At 40.7% G+C, this 24639-nt stretch overlaps 1 protein-coding gene and 1 non-coding gene across 2 annotated transcripts; one reads left to right on the plus strand and one right to left on the minus strand.

The window, feature by feature from the left end:
• Nucleotides 1–20157: 20157 nt before the first annotated feature.
• Nucleotides 20158–20706, minus strand: LOC145098125 (uncharacterized). Its single transcript, XM_079035798.1, has one exon. It carries the CDS (start codon nt 20704–20706, stop codon nt 20158–20160), a length of 549 nt encoding a protein of 182 aa, XP_078891924.1.
• Nucleotides 20707–21757: 1051 nt separating this feature from the next.
• Nucleotides 21758–21864, plus strand: LOC145103605 (small nucleolar RNA R71). The gene has a single exon (XR_013706688.1). It is a non-coding gene; the product is annotated as a small nucleolar RNA R71 (small nucleolar RNA).
• Nucleotides 21865–24639: the final 2775 nt, after the last annotated feature.

Genomic DNA, 24639 nt, shown 5'->3' on the forward strand with positions numbered 1-24639 from the left:
CTTTTCGGCATGTAAGACCCTTATTATTTTTGGATTATAAATCCAATTTCTTATATTGCTTTAGATGTATTGGGAATATTGAATGTGAAAATGTTGATTTTTATCATGTTTTAGCTCACTCGAGCATTCAATAGTTTGTATATTGTATTTTGTTTTGATTATTGAGAGGCGCTACTCTGTGTACAACCACTTGGTATTATTTACTTATCAGCGAAGTTAATTTGGGTTCTGTCATAAATGACAATGTATTTTGTCTTATTCTCATTTTACCTCTAAGCTAACCTTTGGTGTTGATTTGTTGTTTTTAAGAAGGTACGAGTTTGCACATTGGTGTATGAACCATAATGTTCATTCATACACCGTCCATAATGTCTAACCCTAAGATCGTAATCACTAGGCTTCTGCATAGCCTAACCCACTTGTTGATAAATTGTTGCAGGTTACTAAATATTGTCAGAAGTTTAGGAGACATATGAACTTAGATATTTAGAAGAATTTTGGTTTGTAATATTATCTTAAACCTTTGTTTTGATATCTATTGTAGCACTCTCGCATGAATTGTTGTATTAAACCATTAAATGTTTTGGAAATTTTTAATTGTGACCGTTATTTGCACTTGAACTCTATAAAATATTCTGAACTAAACTTTGGAAATTGTTTTTCTGCAAACTAAAGCTTTGAAATTATTTTTAAAGATTTTATTAAAGGCTAATTTAAATAGGCCTATGCGAGGGGTGTTACCCTAAACCATAGAAGGCGTAGATCTAAAATATCAACAAAGCAAACATGAACATTAGAAGAAATGTTTCTCATGAAAACACATGATAGGTTCTTGGTGGTGGTTGTAGTTACTTCATATTATCTTATATATCTCACATCTTCAAGTCTCTTAGGTGCCACTAACTCCAGATTATACACTTTCATATAGTAGAGGTTTTCAATCATGAAACAATGGATTTTATGTTTTGGCGTGGGTGCTCAACGGTGAAGACTATAAGGAAAACTATGCACTCAGATAGATCTAAATATGGTAACGAGAGGGAATGGTGAAAACAGGGATAAGTAGCAACAATAGTTGGTATCGACAATAATACAATAGTTGGTATCGACAATAATGGTGGTGGATATGAAGGTTGTGTGAGGAGGGAAGAGTGGCGATGATGCTAGGTAGTGATGATAGTAGGTAACAATGACAGTGACAAGGGTGGTGATTGGTAATTATAACACCTTTTGGTTGTGTATTTGAAAATTAACATTTAAAAACCCTGTTAGTTTTAAAATGAAATGTTTCAGAGTTTGAAAAGTTTTGCGGATAACAAACGGTCATAAAAAAAATAATCCATAAGTTTAGTTAATATAATAAAAGGTGTCAATCATAATTCATAAGTATCATAACAAGGTTCAAATACTCACAAACCGAAAACACGCTTACATACTTTAGATTTCTTTTGAAAATTAGCGTTTCCCCGTGTATGTATTTTTCATGTGTTACTTTTGAAAATTAGTATTTCTTGTGTAAAAATTTGTTTGTTTTTTTTTTTTTTTTTTTTTTTTTTTTTTTTTTTTTTTTTTGTGAAAACCACTAAAACGTCGTTATACCGGCACCAAAACTTAAAAAGTCATTATCCCATATGGAACCATGCGAATAAGTTCATGAAATTTTGGTTACTCTCTTGTATGATTTTGAAAGGTGATTTGATTTTCATGAACTCTAATAGGTAAAAACTCCTTTTTTGTCTTGAATATATATTCTTCTGGATATATGTAACCTCCCAAAAATCCAAGCAAAATTTTTGTTTTTAAACATTAAACCGTACAAACGATTTGTTCCAAAACCAATCGAAATGAGTATATGTAATGCCCGTGTTTCTAGACTAGACATAAATGATGATGTAATAGTCTAGGTCAACCTTTGTAATTTGTTTTGAAATAATAAGATGTATTATTTGAATATTATGTGTTTTATACTTAATTATTATAATTAAACGAATTAAGGATAAAAATAAGCGTCGAAAATAAATGCTAGATAACCGCAATATTTATGAAGAAAGTTGTAGTGGTTGAAATAAGGATTACGGAGATATAAAGAATACCGAAATCCAAGTTATAACGAAGAAGTTATGACATGTTGAAGTTTCGCGACAGAACCAACACGACGCTGTATGACGTAAAAAGTGAATTTACAGTAAAGTGCTTTTTAGCCTTAGCAATCTAAACGAAAGTCGTAGTGTTCGTTAAACCGAGAGTGCGAATAAAAAGAACGCCCAAATCTGACTTCGTATGAGGAAGTTATGATTTTTCTAACTTTCAGCTTAACAGTATGCAGCCGCCTGAAACTCGAACTTTAGATCGAATGATTTTTAGCCGAAACAAACTAAACGAGAATAGAAGATCTTGTTGATTGTAGTTTAACGGTAAAAACACAGACAAAAACGGATGTCGGATGAAGAAGTTATGATTTTTTAACGGACTTTTCCTGTCCCGACTTGTTAAAAATATAACTTTAAAAATAAAGTCAAAATTAGCCGACAGAGTCTAAATGAAAGTTGTAGAGCACGGTCTCACCTATGCGTGTATATAAAGAACGTCAAAAACGGAGCTCCTATGCGAAAGTTACGAATTTTTGAAGTTTGAAAATTCGGAGTACGCCCAGAGTACTCGTGTCCACGGTCCGAGATTGGCCACGTAGCCCTACTCCTTCGCATGAAAGACACATGTCATAGCCTTGACACGTCCGATATGATTCTTTCGTACGCCGAACGTACTGGCTGAAGTAGGAGTACGCCCAACGTACCATAAATTTACGCCCAACGTAACTCGAGTTTTCAGCCCCTATAAATAGTGAACGAAGCCATTCGTATTTTTGTTTACAAAATTCACTCCTCTTACCCTCTACTTTCCTTTTTGCTACACTACCCCAAGCCTATTATATAATCCTAGCATCATAAGCAAGTCCCGGGAGCCCGAAGATCCCAAGAAAAAGAGTTTTCGAGCCGAAACTCTACCTGCATGAAGCCCGGTTTTTGAGAAAACATTCTGGTTTCATTGGAAACGATCGTTTTAAGAAACGAAGTGCTTTCCGATTAGCGTTAAATCATGTGAGTGTATATTCACTTTCATCTTACACATAGATAAGAAGTATTTTCTATAAAATACATGCTATGTGTAATTATATTGTTTGTTTATTAGAGATGAGTGTTGAATAAATGTTTTATACAAGTTTTAAAATGTATATGTGTTTTTATCTAGAAATATGTTGGGTAAAACATGGGTAGATGAAATAGTTGATGTGTGTTAAAATGATGAGATGCCTCGATGTTATTGTTGTTGTAGTCATCTAGTGAAGTATAGATGACGACCACATACCTTTCTAGACAATCCAGTGGAACGGTAGCAGGCTTGCAACCTGTAGGTGTTGGTGAACTATATGTTCGCTGGTGTACTCCATCCCCTCATGGTTTCCTTAAGGACATGTATGGCTGAGGAATCCCCTTAGCAGTAGTGTCCATCCTGATGATGATCCTTAGGCTAGGTCCCTTGTGATAGGTGTTTAGGGACGTAAAGTGAGGATAACGGGAACATGTAATCAGAGTTATTGTTGGTTGATGAAATTAATAAAATTTATTATTTGTGGGCCGAAAACCCTATATGCTCACCAGGCTCCCAAGTTTGACCCACTCAGCTTTCTGTATTACAGGTAGTGGACCTCGAGCATAGTTGGATGATGACGAGAGATTTTTAGATTATAGGCCAGTAGTTGTAAATAACTGTTGTAAGGCTTATAATATACTGTTTATGCTTTTGGTCTGTATCGGAACATGACATCTCGAGGTTTTGATATATCATGAAAATATATTTCTCTAAGAAATGCTTTGATAAATTTTTATCATATTTTGTTTTGGGGACAAATTCCACAACATCTTTTGGAAGATTACTCTGATTTTATTTTAAAAGCATAAACTAAATCGGTGTTTTCTGGCCGAGAAATTTGGGGATGTCATAGTTGGTATCAGAGCATTAGTTTAAGCGAACTATGAAGTTGTAGGATTTCTAGACTTAAACTTAGGATGCTAAGTGATGATCGTGAGATGAGTGTCTACCATATTTTAGACACGAGCACTAGTATATTTTAGGAAATATGCCTAAAATACTTTTATGTGCTAAATGCTATATGTTTGCCATATATGATATTATTTGTTCGGATTCATGGTTTGTTGCCAACCGGATTTGGAAACCTTATGTGTTTAGGATTCTAAGCGTATGACTACGATATTAGAACTAGCATGTATACGTTTCAGAGTGATAAGGAGAATTTAATATCTATCGTGAATAAAGATCTAATTCGCTTTATTTGGTGTATAGATTATAATGGCAAGTACTCGAAGTGAAGCTGGAAATGCAAATAGAAACCAACAACCTCAACCCCAAGTGATGGAACAGGTGCCTATAGCAGAAGCTGCACCAGAACCGATAGCAGAAGCTGCACCAGAACCGATCACAATGGATGGATTACAAGCCATGATTCATACGATGATGGTTGAACAAAGGGAAGAAATATGGCAAATATTGCTGAACAACAGGAGTGAACCTTCAATGCCTGTTGAACAACCGGAATTAAATGACGGTCAGTCAGAGGAAGGAAATTATAGTAGATCTGGTGGTCAAACTGAACTGCTTGTGGATAGAAGGAATAACCAAGAGGAAGGAGTTGAGAAAAATGGATGCAAGTACAAAGATTTTATGACTTGCAAGCCATCAACTTTCACTAGAAAAGAAGATCCCGTCGGAGTAATGGACTAGATCTCGGAAATGGAATTAGCCTTTATGACATGTGGTTGCAAAGGCAAGTTACAAACCTTATTTGTAGTGCGTCAGTTCAGAGGTGGCGCTGTTCACTAGTGGAATACTTTGGGGAAGACTCTAAGCCCTAATGAGCCACTACAACTGACTTGGGCAGAGTTCTTGGTGCAATTCAAGCGCAAGTACTTCTCGGCTTAAAATGTGCTTGAGCTAGAAAACAAATTTCTGACATTAAAAAAGGGAAGTATGACCATTGATGAATACACCAATAACTTCACAGACAAAATGGAGTTTTCTTTGCGTATTGTCCCAGATGAGCTGAACAAAATTGACAGGTATGCAAAGGGACTTCCATGGGAGTATGCGGTGCTAGTGCATCAGGCAGTTACTTTGAAGGTAGCTATCTGGGGTGCCAAGTCTGTTGAAGATATGATTAAGGGGAGAGCCGCCAACAAGGTTGAAGTTGGCGAAAAGAGAAAGTTTGAAGGAACTTCAGGTTCCAACAAAAAGAATAAGTTCTCGAACTCTGGTTCGAGGAAATTCGGAGGAGGAGCTGAAGCGAAATGGTGTGACAAGTGTAAGAAGAAACATGTTGGGAAATGTAGCGAGGAAGTCACTTGTTACAAATGTGGAAAGCCTGGGCATTATGCCAATGAATGCACCTTCAATAAGAAAGTTTGTTATGGGTGCAATGAAGAGGGGCACATTTTGAAGGATTTCTAGAAGAAGAAAGAGGCAGCAAGGCCTAATCTCCAACCAAAGCCAAAAGCCAGAGCTTTCCAAATGACATTGGAAGCCGCTAAGGATGCAACGGATGTCGCTTCAAGTAACTTTATTGTAAATGGATTGCCTACCAATTTATTGTTTATTTCAGAGCGAATTACTCCTTTATATCACATAAATTTGGTGAAAGACTAGCATTGCCTATATGTAGCACCTGGTTCCTGGTACGTAAAATTTATCTTAATGTTTTTCATTTTTTTAGCCTTGGAATCGGCGAGTTGTAGGTCTGACTCGCCGAGTAGAGACGGGACCCGGAACGCGTTTAAGTTGGCGACTCGGCGAGTCCATATTCTGGACTCGGCGAGTCTCCGCTGTCTGATGAAACCCTAAATTTGAAAGGTTTGCACCCTATTTAAACCCTTTTATCCGCCCCCAAGCTCGCCCCCTTCACCCTCAGAGCTCTATTCTTCGTTCAAGCCTTGTTCATTGTGAGTTTGAAGCATTTTTAGTGTGTTTTCTTGAAGATTTGGAGAGGGAAGGAGAGTGGATCAAGAAGAAGAGGAGAAGACCAGACATCTTTGAGTTATCTCAGTGTTTTCCTTGAGGTATAACTCGATTTCCCTCTGTTTTCATGCTTATAGTCCCTTTTTAGCTCCATGGAAGTCCTTCTTGAGTTTTTCCCCAAGCTTGATTGTGCCTTATGGTTTGTAATAAGTTGTTAGCCTCTAGATCTAGATGGGATCGAGCTCCAGGAGCTTAGGGGTGTGTTTGGCACGAAGCTTTTGCAAGCGTTTGGGAGCTTCTAGCTTTTAGCTTTTGGGAAAACGCTCTAGTTTAAACAAGGGTTTAGGTCATTTTTGGTCACTTAACTTTTGGTTTTGTGCTCATTTGGTCACTTAACTCTTTTTAAGTTTTAATAGGTCATCAAACTTTTGGCTTTGTGCTCATTTAGTCACTTAACTTTTGGTTTGGTCATATTTAGTCACCTAACTTTTAAACTTGTGTTCATTTAGTCACTAAACTTTTAAACTTTTTCAAAATTTTAGTGACTAAATGAGCACAATTTTAAAAGTTAGGTGACTAAATGAGCAGAAATCTAAAAGTTAAGTGACTAAATGTGACCAAATTAAAAGTTAAGTGACTAAATGAGCACAAAGTCAAAAGTTTGATGACCTTTTAAAACTTAAAAATTGCTAAGTGACCAAATGTGCACAAAACCAAAAGTTAAGTGACCAAAAATGACCTAAACCCTTTAAACAAAAAGCTTCATTTGGCAGTACGAGCGTTTAGCTTTTAGTTATAACAAAACGCTCCGATTCTAAAAGCTACTTCATGTAGCTTTTAACAAAACGCTCCGGAGCTTTTGAAATCAATTTCCATAATTACCCTTAAATATATATATATATATATATATATATATATATATATATATATATATATTATTTTTTAATCAATTGTCCTTTTATGTAATTTTATATATTTCAAAAGTTTCCAGCTACTTTTGCCAAACATTCATATAACAAATAAAAGCTACAGCTTCCCGCTACCAGCTACCAGCTACACACTACCAGCTACCCGCTTCCAGCTAACAACTACTTTTGCCAAACACGCCCTAGATCTACTGCCTTTATGGAGCCATATTGCATGAAAACCCTAGATCTACTCTTTTGGTGCATTTTGAACCCTAAAACCTTCATTAGTGATTATTTACACGTAAAGTTGGAAACTTTATGTGTTATTCATGCCCTAGGAACCCAGATCTATGAATATCATGAGCTGGATTCAAGCAGAATCGCGTGTATAGTATTTGCATGTGGCCGACTCAGCGAGTCGTTCATCTGACTCGGCGAGTCGATTCGCGAGTCCTTGAGTTTCCCCCTTTTCATGCTTGTGGGGTGGAGTGGTGAGTCGTGGGTTAGGACTCAGCGAGTCGGAAGCTAGACTCACTCGTGAAGTAACTTGACGAGTCAGTGCCATGACTCGGCGCGTTCAAGGCAATCTTCTTGCCTCAAGAACAACTCGGCGAGTTGTTCATACAACTCGGCAAGTCACAGTTTAGAGTGTTCTTCGGATGAAGACGAAATCGGTGAGTTGTTCATACAACTCGGCGAGTAGGATGAAGGACTATTGGCCTTTAGTTTAGAAGGAGAGCTCGTCGAGTCAATGCTTAACTCGACGAGTAGAGACGGGTTTAGGGTCGGACAAAGAGATAAGGACTCGGCGAGTTGACAAGTCAACTCGGCGAGTCGGGCCAACTGACAGTTGACTTTGACTTGACTCTTGATTCGTTAAGGGTAAATGGTCATTTTACCCTGAGGTCGGTTAGCAGTATTTGACTAAGGGTTTTTTGGGAATTATAGCCGGAGGATTTCCGGAGCGGCAGCAGTAGCAGACAGTCAGTTCCCACACATATCAGCAGTTACTTTGAGGTGAGTATCCTTCCAGTAGTAACGGGTCTAAGGAACCAAGGCCGGCCCGTATAGATAAGATGTTAGTATTAGAGTGTGGGCCGAGCCCGTATCTCTTGGTTGAGTTGATTATGATATATTAAAGTATGATAGAGTTGTCTATACTTGTTGTATGTGTGATACTTGTATATTATGGGTTGGCAGCTGAGTGTGGGCGAGGCCCGTATCTCCCTGAGAGTGGGGTGTGGGCAAGGCCCGTATGTCCCAGATAGTGGAGTGTGGGCGAGGCCCATATCTCCCAGCTAGCGAAGTGTGGGCGAGGCCCGTATCTTTATGAGTGTGGGCGAGGCCCGTATCTCCTAGATGATCATTGTATGTTTGTATGGTATGAGGTATTATGGGGGAACTCACTAAGCTTCGTCTTACAGTTTTCAGTTTTGGTTTCAGGTACCTCTTCTTCGAAGGGGAAGGTGCTGGCGCGGTAGCGGTACATCACACACATGCTTTATATTCCGCATTATGATGTCACCTGGGGATTTGTACTCTGACACTTTTATGTTTTATAAAAATGTTTTCCAGACATGCAACATCTTTTGTGAAACGATATGATTGTTGAACGTTTTATTTTTAACGCTTTGCTAAGTACATGTTTTAAAAATGAAAATTTTTGCTCGTATTTTTGGGATGTTACAAGTTGGTATCAGAGCCCTGGTTTGAGGGATTCGGACACACCTTCGGAGGTGTTTGAACTCAAGTAGAGGGATTAAAAGGTTATGGAAAAATAAAATGTTTTCTAAAAGGCTAAGTAAAGGGTTTTAAGAAAGAACAAAGTGTGTGATGTGCGCGAACGGCCGATCTCAAGTAAGTATTCCCCAAGGTACCCATACAAGCATATGTTATGTTTATCAGTTTCGGTAGAACAACATGCTAGAATAGGACTAAGGATCTAGGAGTGATGCCTTATGTGCCTGCTTTATGTGCTTCGGTGTATGAAAAGTTGCATGCTAGAACTGAGTAGACAGTAGTAGGATAGCCTGTTAGGTTATGCCTGATAGTATTAGTTTAGCAATGTATGCTAGTTCAGTTTTTCTCTACGAGGATAGAGTTGCTTGAGATTGTTTCCTTTTGTCCAAATGTTGTTTGCTTTGTGCTATGTGGGCCTTGAGTGATGAGAGTTAGCTGTTAGGTGAATACGTTAAGGTCACATGTGATCAGGGTTGAATAATCTCAGAGTGTGGGATTTGACCCTATTGCGTAGCTCTTGTTTGAGTCCTAACCGTTGTAGGGATGAGTCCCTTACTCGAAGGATTATCCGAGCCTCGTCACATGTGATTGTATTCAGGTATATCTAATTGGCATTACCAAGAGACCTTCCACAGCTGCGGACTGTGTTGGGTGGAGTTAGAGGTTTCCTAGGGTAAGCCTAGGATAAGAGTGGCATAGATCACCGGTAGTGAAAGGGACCTGGAGGAGTCAAGGCAGTCCTTGGAGAAGGTACGGATAGATGTGGAAGGTAGTATGGGCCCGTACTACTGAAAGCAGAGGATCCGTACCCGAATCGAGGAAGGCCAAGATAAGACTAGGGAACTTGCAGTAGGTGTGATCCCTCCAGAGGTATCAGTATCGCTAACAGTTGTTATTTCTTTTGTGTTTCAGAATGGTGGTACTACGCTCGAGGCCAACAGTTGGCAGTACAAGAGAGGGATCGGGTTCGGGATCAGGTTCCGAGCCAGTAGATGAGGGGCTACGCGAGTTCCTTGCGTCAGAGATCACCAGAGGCATCCTTGAGTCGACCCCCATTATATTCGGGTCGATCAAGGAAGGGATATTGGAGTTGATGGAGGATCGCCTCCGGGCATTCAGGAGCGACACGGCATTTGGCCAGTCGGGATCTCGCATGCTGTCCTTCAAGGACTTTCGGGGAAGTGGTGCGCTGGATTTTCACGGGGCGAAGGACCCCATAGCTGCCAGACGATGGATTGCAGACATTGAGTCTGCACAGATGATTAGCTTCTGCCCTGAGGGATCGAAGGTGAGGTTTGCAGCAGGGTGTTTATGAGATCGAGCTAGGGATTGGTGGGAGTCCGTGGGGGACTCTTTGGGAGCCTCGGCTGTCGAGGCTATGACTTGGTCGGACTTCGTGACCAGGTTCAGGGCGGAGTTCACGCCGGCTGTCGAGCTTTAGCACCTGGCTAGGGAGTTCTTGGACATGCAACAGACGGCGGAGACTGTGGCGGAGATCACCGCCAAGTTCCGGGAGAGGGCATTGCTGTTGCCCCAGTATGCGGGAGATGAGGATATGAGGAGGACCTGTTATCATGACATGGTACGGGCTGACATCCGGGAGCATGTTAGCTTTTCAGCTTGCCCTACCCTGGAGTCCATGATTGCCAGGGCGAGGGAAAGGGAGATTGATTTAGAGCACATTCGAAAGAGGAAGGCAGAGGCGGGGCAGGTGGCTGGGGCTTTGGGGAAGAAGCCCAAAGGATCAGATGGGAGGCCGAAAGGCCAAGGAGGGCCGGGCCGCTGCGGGAAATGCGTCAGGTCGCATGAGGGAGCATGTAGGTTGGGATCATCAGGCTGCTACAAGTGTGGCAAGGCGGGGAATTTTAGTAGGGATTGTACTGCTCCTGTCTTGGTTGTTCAGACGTCCGAGTTGCTGTGTTTCCACTGCAAACAGAGGGGCCACAAGAAGGCTAATTGCTCCTAGTTGACAGCATCAGCGCCGGTTAAGGCGCCAGCTCCAGCTACCTTGCAGATTACAGATGGCCGACAGGGCAAGGCAGAGGCTCCATTGGTGAGGAGCCGGGCATTTCAGCTGACGGCAGAGGAGGAACGCGCGACACCCGATGTGGTGACGGGTATGATTCTTTCCCTCTACTTTATTTTTATGATGTTATGATATTGATTTGTGCTTTGTGTATATGCATTAGGATCGTTCCATGTGAACAGTATTCCTGTCCAAGTGTTGTTTGACTCGGGTGCCACCCGATCATTTGTTTCCCTTGCGCTTAGCAAGAGGTTTACTGAGTCTTCGGGCATGTTGGATTGCCCTTTAGAGGTAGATATTGCCGATGATCGATCGGTGCGAGCGTCAGCAGTATTCAGGGATTGTGTCCTAAGGTTATTTAAGGAGCGCTATTTGGTAGATTTGGTTCCCATCCCTTTGCGGGGGAACAAGGTGATTATAGGCATGGATTGGTTGAGCCCTAATGGGGCGGTAATAGATTGCGCACAACAGCTAGTGCGAGTCAGGACCCCAAGCGGGGGAGAGTTGGTGATCCACGACAAGAGGCCACAGCGTGGACCTATAGTATGTTCAACAACGAGATCTAGGCGCTACCTTCAGCAGGGTTGCGCGGGATATGTCGCGTATGTGATGGATACCCGGGGGACGGGTAAGGCGACGGTGAGCGAGGTTCCAGTGGTGCGAAACTACGCTGATGTGTTCCCGGAGGAGCTTCTTGGTATACCTCCGGAGCGTCAGGTGGATTTCAGGATCGACCTAGTTCCTGGTGCGGCTCCGATAGCCAAGGCACCCTATCGGTTGGCTCCTCCCGAGATGCAGGAGTTGTCTACGCAGCTGCAGGAGCTGCTAGACAAGGGGTTTATTCGACCGAGCAGTTCACCCTGGGGAGCCCCGATCCTGTTTGTGAAGAAGAAGGATGGGTCGCACCGGATGTGTATAGATTACCGGGAGCTGAATAAGGTAACGATGAAGAACGGTTACCCACTCTCGAGGATTGATGACCTCTTTGATCAGTTGCAGGGAGCATCTTGGTTCTCCAAGATTGATTTGCGTTCCGGTTATCACCAGATGAGGGTCAGGGAGGAGGACGTACAATAGCTCGCGGAGATACTCCTTATGTTGCTCTCTGGTCTTGGAATACACCAAGATGTCAACGATGAATACAATAACCAAACGATCGAGCATCGAACTGCACACCCGGTTCATCAGTTCCATGAACATTGATGGCGCGTTGGTGAGCCCAAACGGCATCACCACAAACTCATAATGCCCGTAACGAGTCTGGAACGCGGTCTTTTCCACGTCCTCCTCCCTCAACCTGACCTGATGGTACCTAGACCTCAGGTCTATATTGGAGAACCAAGATGCTCTCTGCAACTGATCAAAAAGATCATCTATCTGCAGAAGTGGATAACAGTTCGTCACCGTCAACTTGTTTAACTCCCGGTAATCAATGCACATCTGGTGTGAATTGTCATTCTTCTTGACGAAAAGAATCAGTTCTCCCCACGGATAACTGCTCGGACGAATAAACTGCTTGCCTATAAGCTCCTGCAGCTGAGATGAGAACTCCTGCATCTTTGGCGGTGCCAATCGGACGCCTTAGCAATAGGGGCAGCACCTGGTACAAGGTCTATCCAGAACTCGACCTGCCTCTCTGGAGGCACTCCGAGTAACTCCTCCGGAAACACATCAGCGAAATCTCTAACAACTTGAACATTAGAAACCGAGACCTGATCCCTGACCCGCGTATCTACCATATACGCCAAATAACCTGCACACCCGTGCTGAATATACTGCCGAGCCCTGGCAGCCGAGCAAAACCCTGAACCCAACCTGGTACCCTCACCATAGATAACCAGTTCTCCCCCACTTGGGGTTCGAACTACCACATGCTGGCCCTCATAGTTGATCATGTCACCGAAACGACTCAGCCAGTCCATACCTACTATCAAACAAACATCCCCCATGGGAATCAGGATCAAGTCAATCGGGAAGGATACCCCAAAGATCTCTAGAACGCGACCCCGATAGACCGAAGAAGCAGAAATCCCGTGTTCATTGATGATGGAGACTCGTAACGGACACTCTAGCTCTCCTAAAGGCAAACCGAACTCCCTACTAAACGATCGAGAGACAAATAATCGACTCGCCCCCGAGTCAAACAATACAAGAGCAGGAAAGGAGTTCACTAAAAACGTACCTAACATAGGTACAAACATATGACATACAATAAACATAATCAATGAGTTAAGGAATAGAAACATACCAGCTACCACATCTAGTGTTGTCTTGGCCTCCTCGGCAGTGAGCTGGAACGCATGTCCCCGAGCCCTCGGGGGCTCTGCTCTACCCTGACTCCCGTCAATAATCCTTACGATAGCTGGCGCTGGCTCCAACGCCAGCCTGGCATCTAGTACGGGACACTGGGCCTTCATATGGCCCACCTGCTCATAATGGTAACAAAGTCTTACACCAGAAGCTAGAGTCTGCTGTTTACAATCCATAGCAATATGGCCCTGCTTGCCACACTTGTGACACCCTGAAGAAGATCGAAAAACCTCATCATGCACCTTGTCGCACTTCCCCCAAGTACAAACCCTATGACTCCCCTGCCTGGAGTCAACAGTCCTAAACCGTTTTGGCACAGGTTGTGACTGTGTTGGGGCCTACCTCCGCTCCCTCAACTGAATCTCAATCTCCAGCTCACGCTGGCTAGTGGCCTCCTGTAACTCCAACAAAGTATCACACCGCTGAGTAGAGATGAATTGTCTGATGTCCGCCTTGATCATGCTGAGATAACGAGTCATCTCAGCCTGATCAGAAGCAAACTCAGGGAAAAATATCGTCCTTTTAGTAAACATCCGGGTGATCTCCATCGCTGACTCTATACCATGTCTCAACTCCAATAACTCCTGAGCCAACCTCTCTCGCTCAACCCTAGGAATATAGCGAGTGCAGAACATCTCCCTGAACTGATCCCATGACACTGCAGCTCGCTGCTCATTAGAGTACGATCCTGTAATCAATCTCCACCAATCCTTCGCTCCGGACCTCAGCAGGTTCAGAGCGCACCTGACCTTCTGGTCAGCAGGGCAGGAACAAGTGAAGAAACATCCCTCCAGATCACATAGCCACCTCATGGCTACAATTGGGTCCTGAAATCCATCGAAAGTCAGGGGCTTTGTGGTATCGAAGTCCCGATATTGAAACACTCGTCTAGTCCCTACACCCGCAACCATCATAGCTATGGAGGCTGCAGAAACAGTAGTCTCAGAAATGGATACATATCTGTCATCAAAGTACTCCATCACCGCAGTCTTGATAGACCCGAACTCCGGAATCAGACCCTAGACAATCTCAACTACCTCCTCACGGATGATCTCCCTGACGCAATCCTCTGTCAATGTTGGCCTATCCTGGCTGCCAGCTCCCGATCCTGACTCCAATCCAGTCTCATATTGCCTCGTAGTCACCATACTGAAAATATACCAGGAAGATATCAGACATTCCATATAATAACGGGGATCCAACTCCCAATAAAACCCTAGGGGTTGTGACTTTCTTGCTACGCATATGGGTCCTATGCTTTCAGTAGTACGGACCCATACCACCTTCCACACCTACCCATATTTGTCTAAAGGATCATCACAACACCCTAACAATATACATAAGCATAGGCAAGCACTCAATCCTCACTCCTAGAGGAAGGCTAAATATCTCACAACTGGCCGACTGACCCCGCACAACTCACCCATAAAACTTCCACTAACCCTGCAGCACTCGTGTATGCTAGCCATACATAATGTTGTACCCTATAGACATTTGAATATCTGATCCTACCCTAAACCCTTCATCAAACAAGAACAGGAAATAAGGCCAAACCAAACATTCTCAGGCTATAAGATCTTAGTTATGTACAAGTATGATTCATACACTAAGCAACTACAATAATGATGTCAATTTCATATAAAGAAGAACGCTCGGCTATCAGACATCATATAATCAGGCAATTCTATCATTCAATTCCTGATGATCCCTAGCCTATCACTAGCATGTTGTTTTAACATATTATAATATCAAATAATAGTACGGTATTTTGGGGTCTACTTACTAGCTCCGGCTGATCGTACACATCGCATCCTCTTTTGTATTTGAAAACCATTTCAAAATCATTTTGAAAATCTTTTGAAAATCCTTTTTCCTTAGTTTGAGATTGGATTTACCCGAGTGTCCCTCCAATTCACTCAAACCAAGGCTCTGATACCAACTTGTTACATGCGTAAATTTTACACAAATTTTAAACTTTTAAAAATATCCAAAACCACCATTTATTACAAATAGTTTTCAAATAGTTTATCATCAGAGAAATCCCTTAAATCATAATCATGAAAAATGAGGAGGTGCACGATCAAGCCTTCGCCTTCCCGCGATCATCCGAAGTACCTGAAACAAAATACACAACTGTAAGCACGAAGTTAGTGAGTTCCCTCAAAATACCCGTGATTTGTATAAAACGAACTAGTTTTAATCCTACTAGCTTAGACACAAAAACAAACACACGAAAGGCAGTGTACCTATCGATTAACAGCTTAGTTCGGGTAAGTAGGGTATCGAACACATGGAACGGTAAACAATTAAGATTATTACTAATATTATCTAAATAAAACAAGTAAAAAGAAGGGTTTTTCTCTAGTTTTACAAGACTAGAAACTTAAGCAACTACTTAAACTCTTTAACAAAGGACAATTAACAACTAAGAAGAAACAAAAGACAACTAGATTCAATAATGGAGGAGACTTCTGTTTAGGTTTGAATCATTTATTCCTATGGTTGATTTTATGGCAAGTGCAATGGATTAATTGGCTTTGGCTACCGATTAGTGTGATTAGGTTCACGTTCACTATTACTAATCCTTAGAAAACAAATTAATTCAAGCAGTGATCAAGTGATTAAACTAATAGATTTCCTAGTTTATTGATTCGGTTTAAGTAAGACTTGTAATGAGCTAATCAAATATGCTAATTCAATTAACTCCTTGTTCATGGTTCGTCACACAAGCTCACACATTAACGTACATATTTTCTATTTAACCCTAGTTTCACATTCGCTATTCCTAGGCATATAACAATGCTTTCACATAAATCATATGAGATTAGCAACTAAGAGATGTTCATGCAACTTAATTACTGGTTAATTAACAGAGAATAAATGTAATTAACACATAAGGTTCTTTAACAAGCTTAACAAAACAAAATCACCAAATTAAATTAATCCAATCATAAAATCAAACCATATTCATGAAATCATCTATCCTAAACAGAAGTTATGAGTTTTTAGCTCATATCTACAACAAATAACAAACTAAAAACATAATCTAATGATTGAAACATGGTTCATGCAAAAGATTAAGATAAAAGTAATGTGTTATTGCCTTTGATCTTCTTCCAAACTGATATCTAAGTTGAAATCTCGAAAACCACAGCTTCTAAGAACCCTTCTGGCCTCCAAAAATCGTCCTAAACTTCCCCCATTCGTTAGGGTTCGAATGAGAAGAGTTTCTATATATAAATTCTGAAAACAGGGGCGACTCGGCGAGTCCAGTGACCGACTCGATGAGTCCATCACTTAAAATCCCGTGTATGGCAAGTCAACGTCGAGAATAGCGAACTTTCTGATCAACTCGTCGAGTTGAGGCCCAACTCGTCGAGTCCATTTGGAATCAACATTTTCTCAAAACACGAAAGTCTTCCGAAATTGTGTCTAGTTTTCATAACATTTTTAATCTCGTCAATTGGAGTTACGGTTCATGAGATATGGCCAAAACACCGACAAGGTGTCAAGCTGTCCAGCAACAACCTTCTTTCTTCAAAATCCAGTCTCTAAGCTTCCAATTGCTAGGTCCGCTTCCTTTTCCATCCGAGCATGTCATTATTTCTGAAAAATAAAATTCTAAACTAATTAAGCACCTTTTGTTCATTAAATGAGATAAAATCAACATAAAGTATTAAGATAATATATAAATTATATGACTAAATATGCCCATATCAAAATACCCCACACTTGACTTTTGCTTGCCCTCAAGTAATCATTTTAAGCATAAAAGAAGATTGATAAAAGCAGATTCTAACAAAAATGAAAGTAAAATGAAAAAGAAAAGTAAAAGAAAGCAAACTTTAAACTCGGGTTGCCTCCCGGAAGCACTTCTTTTTAAGGAGTCATTAGCTGGACTCCTTCCCGCTTTAAGTTTCTGTAGTTCCTCCCAGAAGCAGCCCTTCTTCAAGACCTTCATCTTTTGGAATTCCTTCTTCATATCTCTTCACTCTATGACCATTAACCTTGAAAGGAGTTCCGTCTCTCGACATAAGCTCAATAGCTCCATGTGGAAAAACTTGCTTCACTATAAATGGACCATCCCGTCGTGTCTTTAGCTTGCCTGGGAAAAGTTTGAACCTTGAATTGAAGAGTAACATCTTTTGCCCTTCATGAAAGTCCTTATTACCCTTTAATCTTTTGTCATGCAAATTCTTCGTCTTTTCTTTGTATATCAAGGAAATAGTGTAGGCCTCATTTCTAAGCTCTTCAAGGGCATTCATTTGCACCAACCGGTTGGCTTGAAGTTCAACCAAATCAAAATTGCACATCTTTAGAGCCCAAAAAGCTTTATGCTCTATTTCTACCGGTAAGTGGCATTTCTTTCCACAAACTAGCCTATATGGTGTAGTACCAATAGGTGTCTTGACAGCCGTTCGAAAGGCCCAAAGTGCATCATATAATTTATCCGACCATTCCTTTCGATTTCCTCCAACCGATCTTTCCAAAATCCTTTTCAATGCCCTATTCGTCATTTTAGTTTGCCCACTAGTTTGTGGATGATACGCTATGGAGAACCTATGATGTACCCCATACTTTTTCAACACTTTGGCTATATGATCATTTGCAAAGTAAGTGCCCCGGTCACTAATAGGAGCTTTAGGAACTCTAAACCTTGAGAATAGCTTCCTTAGAAATCGCACCACCACCCGAGCATCATTAGTTGGTAATGCTTGCGCCTCTGCCCACTTAGACACGTAATCGACTGCCACCAAGATATATTTATTCCCTTTGGACATTGGGAAAGGTCCCAAAAAGTCAATCCCCCACACATCAAATATTTCACAAATTTGAATACTATGTTGGAGCATTTCATTTTGGGATGATATATTCCCTGCTTATTGACACGAATCACATTCTTTGACATATTGAGCAACATCTTTAAAAATTGTAGGCCAATAAAACCCAATATCAAAAATCTTCCTAGCTGTGTAGTGTGCTCCATGATGTCCTCCGGTGGGCCCGCTGTGGCAGTGTGCCAAGATTTCTCGACTTTCTTTCCTGAATACACATCTTCTTATCATTCCGTTTGCACAGCTTCGGAAGAGATACGGCTCGTCCCAAAAGTAGTACTTGATTTCTGAAAAGAATTTTTTATTTTGTTAGCGGGTTAAGTCTTTTGGAATGTATTTGGTTGCTAAGTAGTTAGTATATCCGCAAACCATAGCATTTCTCCTGATACTACTAAAAGATATTATTCGGAAAAATCGTCTCCAATCTTGTTTTCTTCCAACTCCTCCAAATGCGGGTTCTCTAATCTTGACAAATGGTCGGCCGCTACATTTCCCATTCCCTTTTTATCGCGTATTTCAATGTCAAACTCTTGTAAAAGTAAGACCCAACGTATCAATCGGGGCTTAGCATCTTGTTTAGCAAAAAGATACTTTAGGATTGAATGGTCGGTAAAAACTATTGTCTTGGATAATACCAAATAAGGGCGAAACTTATCAAAAGCGTATACCACAACTAGCAACCCCTTCTCGATAATAGTATAATTCTCTTGGGTAGGATTCAATGTCTTGCTTGCATAGTAGATTGGTTGAAAATGTTTATCAATCCTCTTCCTTAAAACAACACCCACAACATAATCACTTGTATCACATATTAGCTCGAAAGGAAGATTCCAATTTGGTGCTATCATGATAGGAGTAGTGGTTAATCTTTCCTTTAACAAATGAAATGCTTCATGACATTCCTTGGAAAAATCAAATGGGGCATCCTTCAAGAGTAATTGAGTCAAAGGCCTAGTAATCTTCTAAAAATATTTAATAAAGCGACGATTAAATCTAACATGGCCAAGAAAACTCCTTACCCCTTTTACATTTGTTGGAGGGGGGTAGCTTAGCTATCGTGTCTACTTTTGCTCTATCCACTTCTATCCCTTTCCTTGAAACTTTGTGACCTAACACAATTCCTTCTTTCACCATGAAGTGGCACTTTTCCCAATTAAGTACAAGGTTTGTCTTCTCACATCTAGCTAGCATCAAGTCCAAATTAGATAAGCAATCTTCAAAAGATGACCCGAACACCGAAAAATCATCCATAAAGACCTCCATAAACTTCTCGATCATATCATGAAAATGGCCATCATGTGCCTTTGGAAAGTAGCTGGTGCATTGCATAACCCACAAGGCATGCGTCTATATGCAAATGTTCCACTTGGCATGTAAAAGTGGTATTCTCTTGGTCTTGGGGGTCTATTGGAATTTGAAAATACCCCCCGAAAACCCATCAAGAAAACGATAATATAAATGAACGAAGAGTCTTTCGAGCATTTAATTGATAAATGGTAAAGGAAAGTGATCCTTGCATGTGACATCATTCAACTTTCGATAATCTATGCAAACTCGGCACCTGGTTGCCGTTCTTGTTGGAATTAATTCGTTATTCTCATTGACCACCACCGTCATGCCTCCTTTTTTTGGTACCACTTGTACCAGGCTCACCCACAGACTATTGGAGATTGAGTAAATGATTCCGGCATCGAGTAGTTTAACCACGTCTTTTTTACAACTTCTTGCATATTCGGGTTATGTCTTCTTTGGCGTTGAACTACAAGTTTAACTCCATTTTCTAAGTTAATCTTATGAGAACAATAGGCTGGACTAATTCCTTTAATGTCGGTAATCTTTCATGCTATAACACCTTGCCTCTTCCTTAGTACACCCATAAGACTTTCTTTCTCATGCTTGGACAAATCGGCAACTATAATTATAGGTTTTTGTTGACCATATTTAAGAAACGCATACTCTAAGTGATCTGGTAGTCCCTTAAGTTTAGTTTTTGTGTTTTGAATGTCGAACACGTCGAGTCCTTCGTAAAATCCGCGACTGATCGGGTTTCTTTGGATGAACTTGTCAAGTTGGTCAAGGCTACTCGGCGAGTCGGGTGTTTAGCACTTCTGATTAGATCATTATACTCAGCTTCCTCGAGCAGTCTTTCTATTTCGAGTAGGTCTCTTTCCACATCAAATTCTTTTTCATGTGTGACGGTGGACTTGTTTGTCTCATCTTCATTCCATTCCTCCATTAACTCTTCCAACATGTCAACCGAAAATGTTGTGTCATTGATATTCCTGGGATGGTTCATGGCTTGATCAACCCCCTAAGTAACCAATTCGTCTCCCACCCGAAGGGTAAGTTTAGAATCTTGCATGTCAAATATAACACTTGCGGTGTTAAGAAAAGGTCTTCCAAGTATGATCAGGACTTGAGGATCTGCTTCCATGTCTAAAACTATAAAGTCCACGGTAAACACGAACTTATCAACCTTCACCAATAGATCTTCAGATATTCCTCTCGGGAATGTGACCGTTTTATTTGCTAGGGGAATCACCATTCGAATTGGCCTTGGCTCCGGAAGATCTACTTTCTTGAAAAATGAGTATGGCATGAGATTTACACTTGCCCCTGAATCAGCCAATGCATAAATGGTAGCTAAGTTTTCGAATTGGCAAGGAAATGTTAAGCTTCCCAGATCACCCTTCTTCTTAGGTAGTTTGTTCAGCATGGCAGCTGAACAATACTCATTTAGGACCACTTTCTTCACCTCTTCCATCTTCTTTCTATTAGTTAGAAGCTCCTTGAGGAATTTGACATATTTCGGCATTTGTGCAACCGCCTCTATGAATGGCATATTAATCTTGAGAGACATTATGTGTTCCAGAAACTTCTGGTAGTCAACTTCATTTTTTTATTGTCTAGATCGGGCCGGAAAGGGAAGTGGAGGCTAATACGGCTTAACAGGAGGCTGGCTTTTCTATTCAGGTGGTGGACTCGTCGAGTCCGTAACGTCGACTCGGCGAGTCGGGCCGGGAATTTGTGATTCTTCAAGTTCTGCTTCTTCTTCTTGCACATTCTTGGGATCTTCTTGCTGAATAGGGGCCAGAGGAGTTATAATATTCCCACTCCTAGTTGTCACGATGTTTATATGTGCACCTTTTGGGTTGCTTTCGGTATTACTAGGAAGTCCACCCGGTCTTCTTTCGTTCACTTGTTGTGCAAGTTGGCCCAACTGCTTTTCTATATTGAGAATGGATGCTTGCTGATTCCTAAGTAAAGCTTGTTGACCTTTCATCATAAGTTGGTGCTCTCTCAACATATTTTGTTTATATTTGAGTGTAGCATCAGTATCATTATGTCTTTTCTCGGATGCGGCCATGAATCTTGTAAGCATGTCTTCAAAATCTGATTTCTTTTCATGTACCGGTTCCTCCTTTTGATAAAAGCCCCTCTTCCTTTGCTTATACTTTTCCTCCCTTGTCTTTTTGTACTAATCATATGGTAGCCATTCTTTCTTTGGTTTCCGCGAATTGTCATCAAACCTATCACCACTTGAATAACACACTTGTACCCTCCGGTTCCCATTCTCATCAAGGTCACAATCTTTTAGAACGTGGGGCCCTCTACAGTTTTCACATCCCACTCTAATAGCATGGATGGATTGGTCCATCTTATTCATTCTTCGGTCCATGCTTTCCAATTTTGCCATCATTGCTGCCATGTCATCGGTAATAGAATTCACCGCCCCTTGAGTCAAGTCATTCCTTGGGTTATGATATTCTCTAGAGTGCTTAGAGAATTCTTCAATTAGTTCTTTGATCACCAGGGGTGCCTTCTTTGTGAGAGGTCCTTGCAAGTCAAGGAGCTGCATAGTTGTTACATTGACTTCATCATAGAAAATGGAGACTACTTGTTGACTGTTTAGATCATGATGTGGGCAGTTCCTTAGTAGGCCCTTGTATCTCTCCCAAGCCTCATAAAGTGACTCTCCAGCTTGTTGTTCAAAGTTGGCTATGGCTTTCTTCAACTTGGCTATCTTTGAAGGAGGGTAAAATTGGTCTATGAATTCTTCTTTCATTTTAGCCCAAGTAGTGATGGATCCTGGAGGGAGTGATTTCAACCAGTCCTTTGCAGCTCCCTTGAATGTGACGGGAAGCATACGAAGCAAAACGGTTTCGTGAGGTACATTTGGAACATTGAAGTAGTCGGCTACATCGTTGACCTTGTCCAAATGTTTGTATGCGTCTTCGTGATCTTTTCCATAGAAGGGAATTTTCTTAAGTTTAACAAGTATGTGGCCTTTGAGTTCGAAAGTAGCTGTTGCGGGAATCATGGGTTGCACGAGTCCTGCGTCGGTATCGTCACGTATCCTCTTCTTCCATTCCCCCATGGGAACTTCATCGACGTTAGCCATGGTGTTAGCGGGTTCGTCTTCAAAATCGCTTCCTTCTTCGGATTCGGTTTCTTCCCTTTCGGTTTCGTACTCGGTTTCCTCCTTCTTCGGGTCTTCGTCCGCCACTGAATAGAAGCTGGATTCTCCTACTTTCTTGCCCTTTTTCTTACTAAAAACAACTTTTAGATTCTTTAACGGTGAATTCTTCGATGTTGCGGTTTCTCCTACGTTTTTGCCTTTTTTTTTTCTTAATGTTGCTTCCGGGTCTTCAAGTGGTGGAATTAAAGGTGTACCTCCTCCCCTGGTCATAAACGAACTGCAAACAAAACAGAAAACATGCGTAAAAAGAACAAAAATAAAATAAAAACGAAATTGGATTTCAACGATGGACTCGTCGAGTAGCTTCGATTGCACTCGGCGAGTTCAAGGCTAAAATTGAAAAAAAATAAAACAAAAATTCTAACAAATCAGCTAAACTTAAAGTTAAACCTAATACCTAGACTACTAAAGCAGTGACTTTGTGCAAGATTAATCTCACACAAAGGATCGATAATACTAGAAATTAGAATTAATTTTTGAACCGTTCCCCGACAACGGCGCCAAAAAACGAACTAGTTTTAATCCTACTAGCTTAGACACAAAAACAAACACACGAAAGGCAGTGTACCTATCAATTAGCAACCTAGTTCAGGTAAGTAGGGTATCAAACACATGGAACGGTAAACAATTAAGATTATTACTAATATTATCTAAATAAAACAAGTAAAAAGAAGGGTTTTTCTCTAGTTTTACAAGACTAGAAACTTAAGCAACTACTTAAACTCTTTAACAAAGGACAATTAACAACTAAGAAGAAACAAAAGACAACTAGATTCAATAATGGAGGAGACTTCTGTTTAGGTTTGAATCATTTATTCCTATGGTTGATTTTATGGCAAGTGCAATGGATTAATTGGCTTTGGCTACCGATTAGTGTGATTAGGTTCACGTTCACTATTACTAATCCTTAGAAAACAAATTAATTCAAGCAGTGATCAAGTGATTAAACTAATAGATTTCCTAGTTTATTGATTCGGTTTAAGTAAGACTTGTAATGAGCTAATCAAATATGCTAATTCAATTAACTCCTTGTTCATGGTTCGTCACACAAGCTCACACATTAACGTACATATTTTCTATTTAACCCTAGTTTCACATTCGCTATTCCTAGGCATATAACAATGCTTTCACATAAATCATATGAGATTAGCAACTAAGAGATGTTCATGCAACTTAATTACTGGTTAATTAACAGAGAATAAATGTAATTAACACATAAGGTTCTTTAACAAGCTTAACAAAACAAAATCACCAAATTAAATTAATCCAATCATAAAATCAAACCATATTCATGAAATCATCTATCCTAAACAGAAGTTATGAGTTTTTAGATCATATCTACAAAAAATAACAAACTAAAAACATAATCTAATGATTGAAACATGGTTCATGCAAAAGATTAAGATAAAACTAATGTGTTATTGCCTTTGATCTTCTTCCAAACTGATATCTAAGTTGAAATCTCGAAAACCACAGCTTCTAAGAACCCTTCTGGCCTCCAAAAATCGTCCTAAACTTCCCCCATTCGTTAGGGTTCGAATGAGAAGAGTTTCTATATATAAATTCTGAAAACAGGGGCGACTCGGCGAGTCTAGTGACCGACTCGACGAGTCCATCACTTAAAATCCCGTGTATGGCAAGTCAGCGTCGAGAATGGCAAAAGTTTTGATCAACTCGTTGAGTTGAGGCCAAACTCGTCGAATCCATTTGGAATCAACATTTTCTGAAAACACGAAAGTTATCTGAAATTGTGTCTAGTTTTCAGAACATTTTTAATCTCATCAATCGGAGTTACAGTTCATGAGATATGGCCAAAACACTGACGAGGTGTCAAGCTTTCCAACAACAACCTTCTTTCTTCAAAATCCAATCTCTAAGCTTCCAATTGCTAGTTCCGCTTCCTTTTCCATCCGAGATGTCATTATTGCTAAAATATAAAATTCTAAACTAATTAACCACCTTTTGTTCATTAAATGAGATAAAATCAACATAAAGTATTAAGATAATATATAAATTATATGACTAAATATGCCCATATCAACCCACACAACAATAACACACATATAATAACAACATACTATGGGCCTAATCAACCATCGAGTTGGAATTCCCCACGCCCTCAACCATTGGGTTGAAATGCCAACATACTAAGGGTCCAATCATCCTCGGGATGGTATACCCTTGGCCCTCAACCATCAGGTTGGAATCCCACATATTATGAGTCCAATCATCCTCGGGATGGAATAATCTCGGCCCTAAACCATTGGGTTGGAATGCTCCGGTCTGTTGGATCTTGCACAAAGCAGAAAAGCC

This window comes from Lactuca serriola, chromosome 4 (genome assembly GCF_051521515.1).
Source record: "Lactuca serriola cultivar US96UC23 chromosome 4, Lser_US96UC23_V15, whole genome shotgun sequence".
Taxonomy (NCBI): Eukaryota; Viridiplantae; Streptophyta; class Magnoliopsida; order Asterales; family Asteraceae; genus Lactuca; species Lactuca serriola.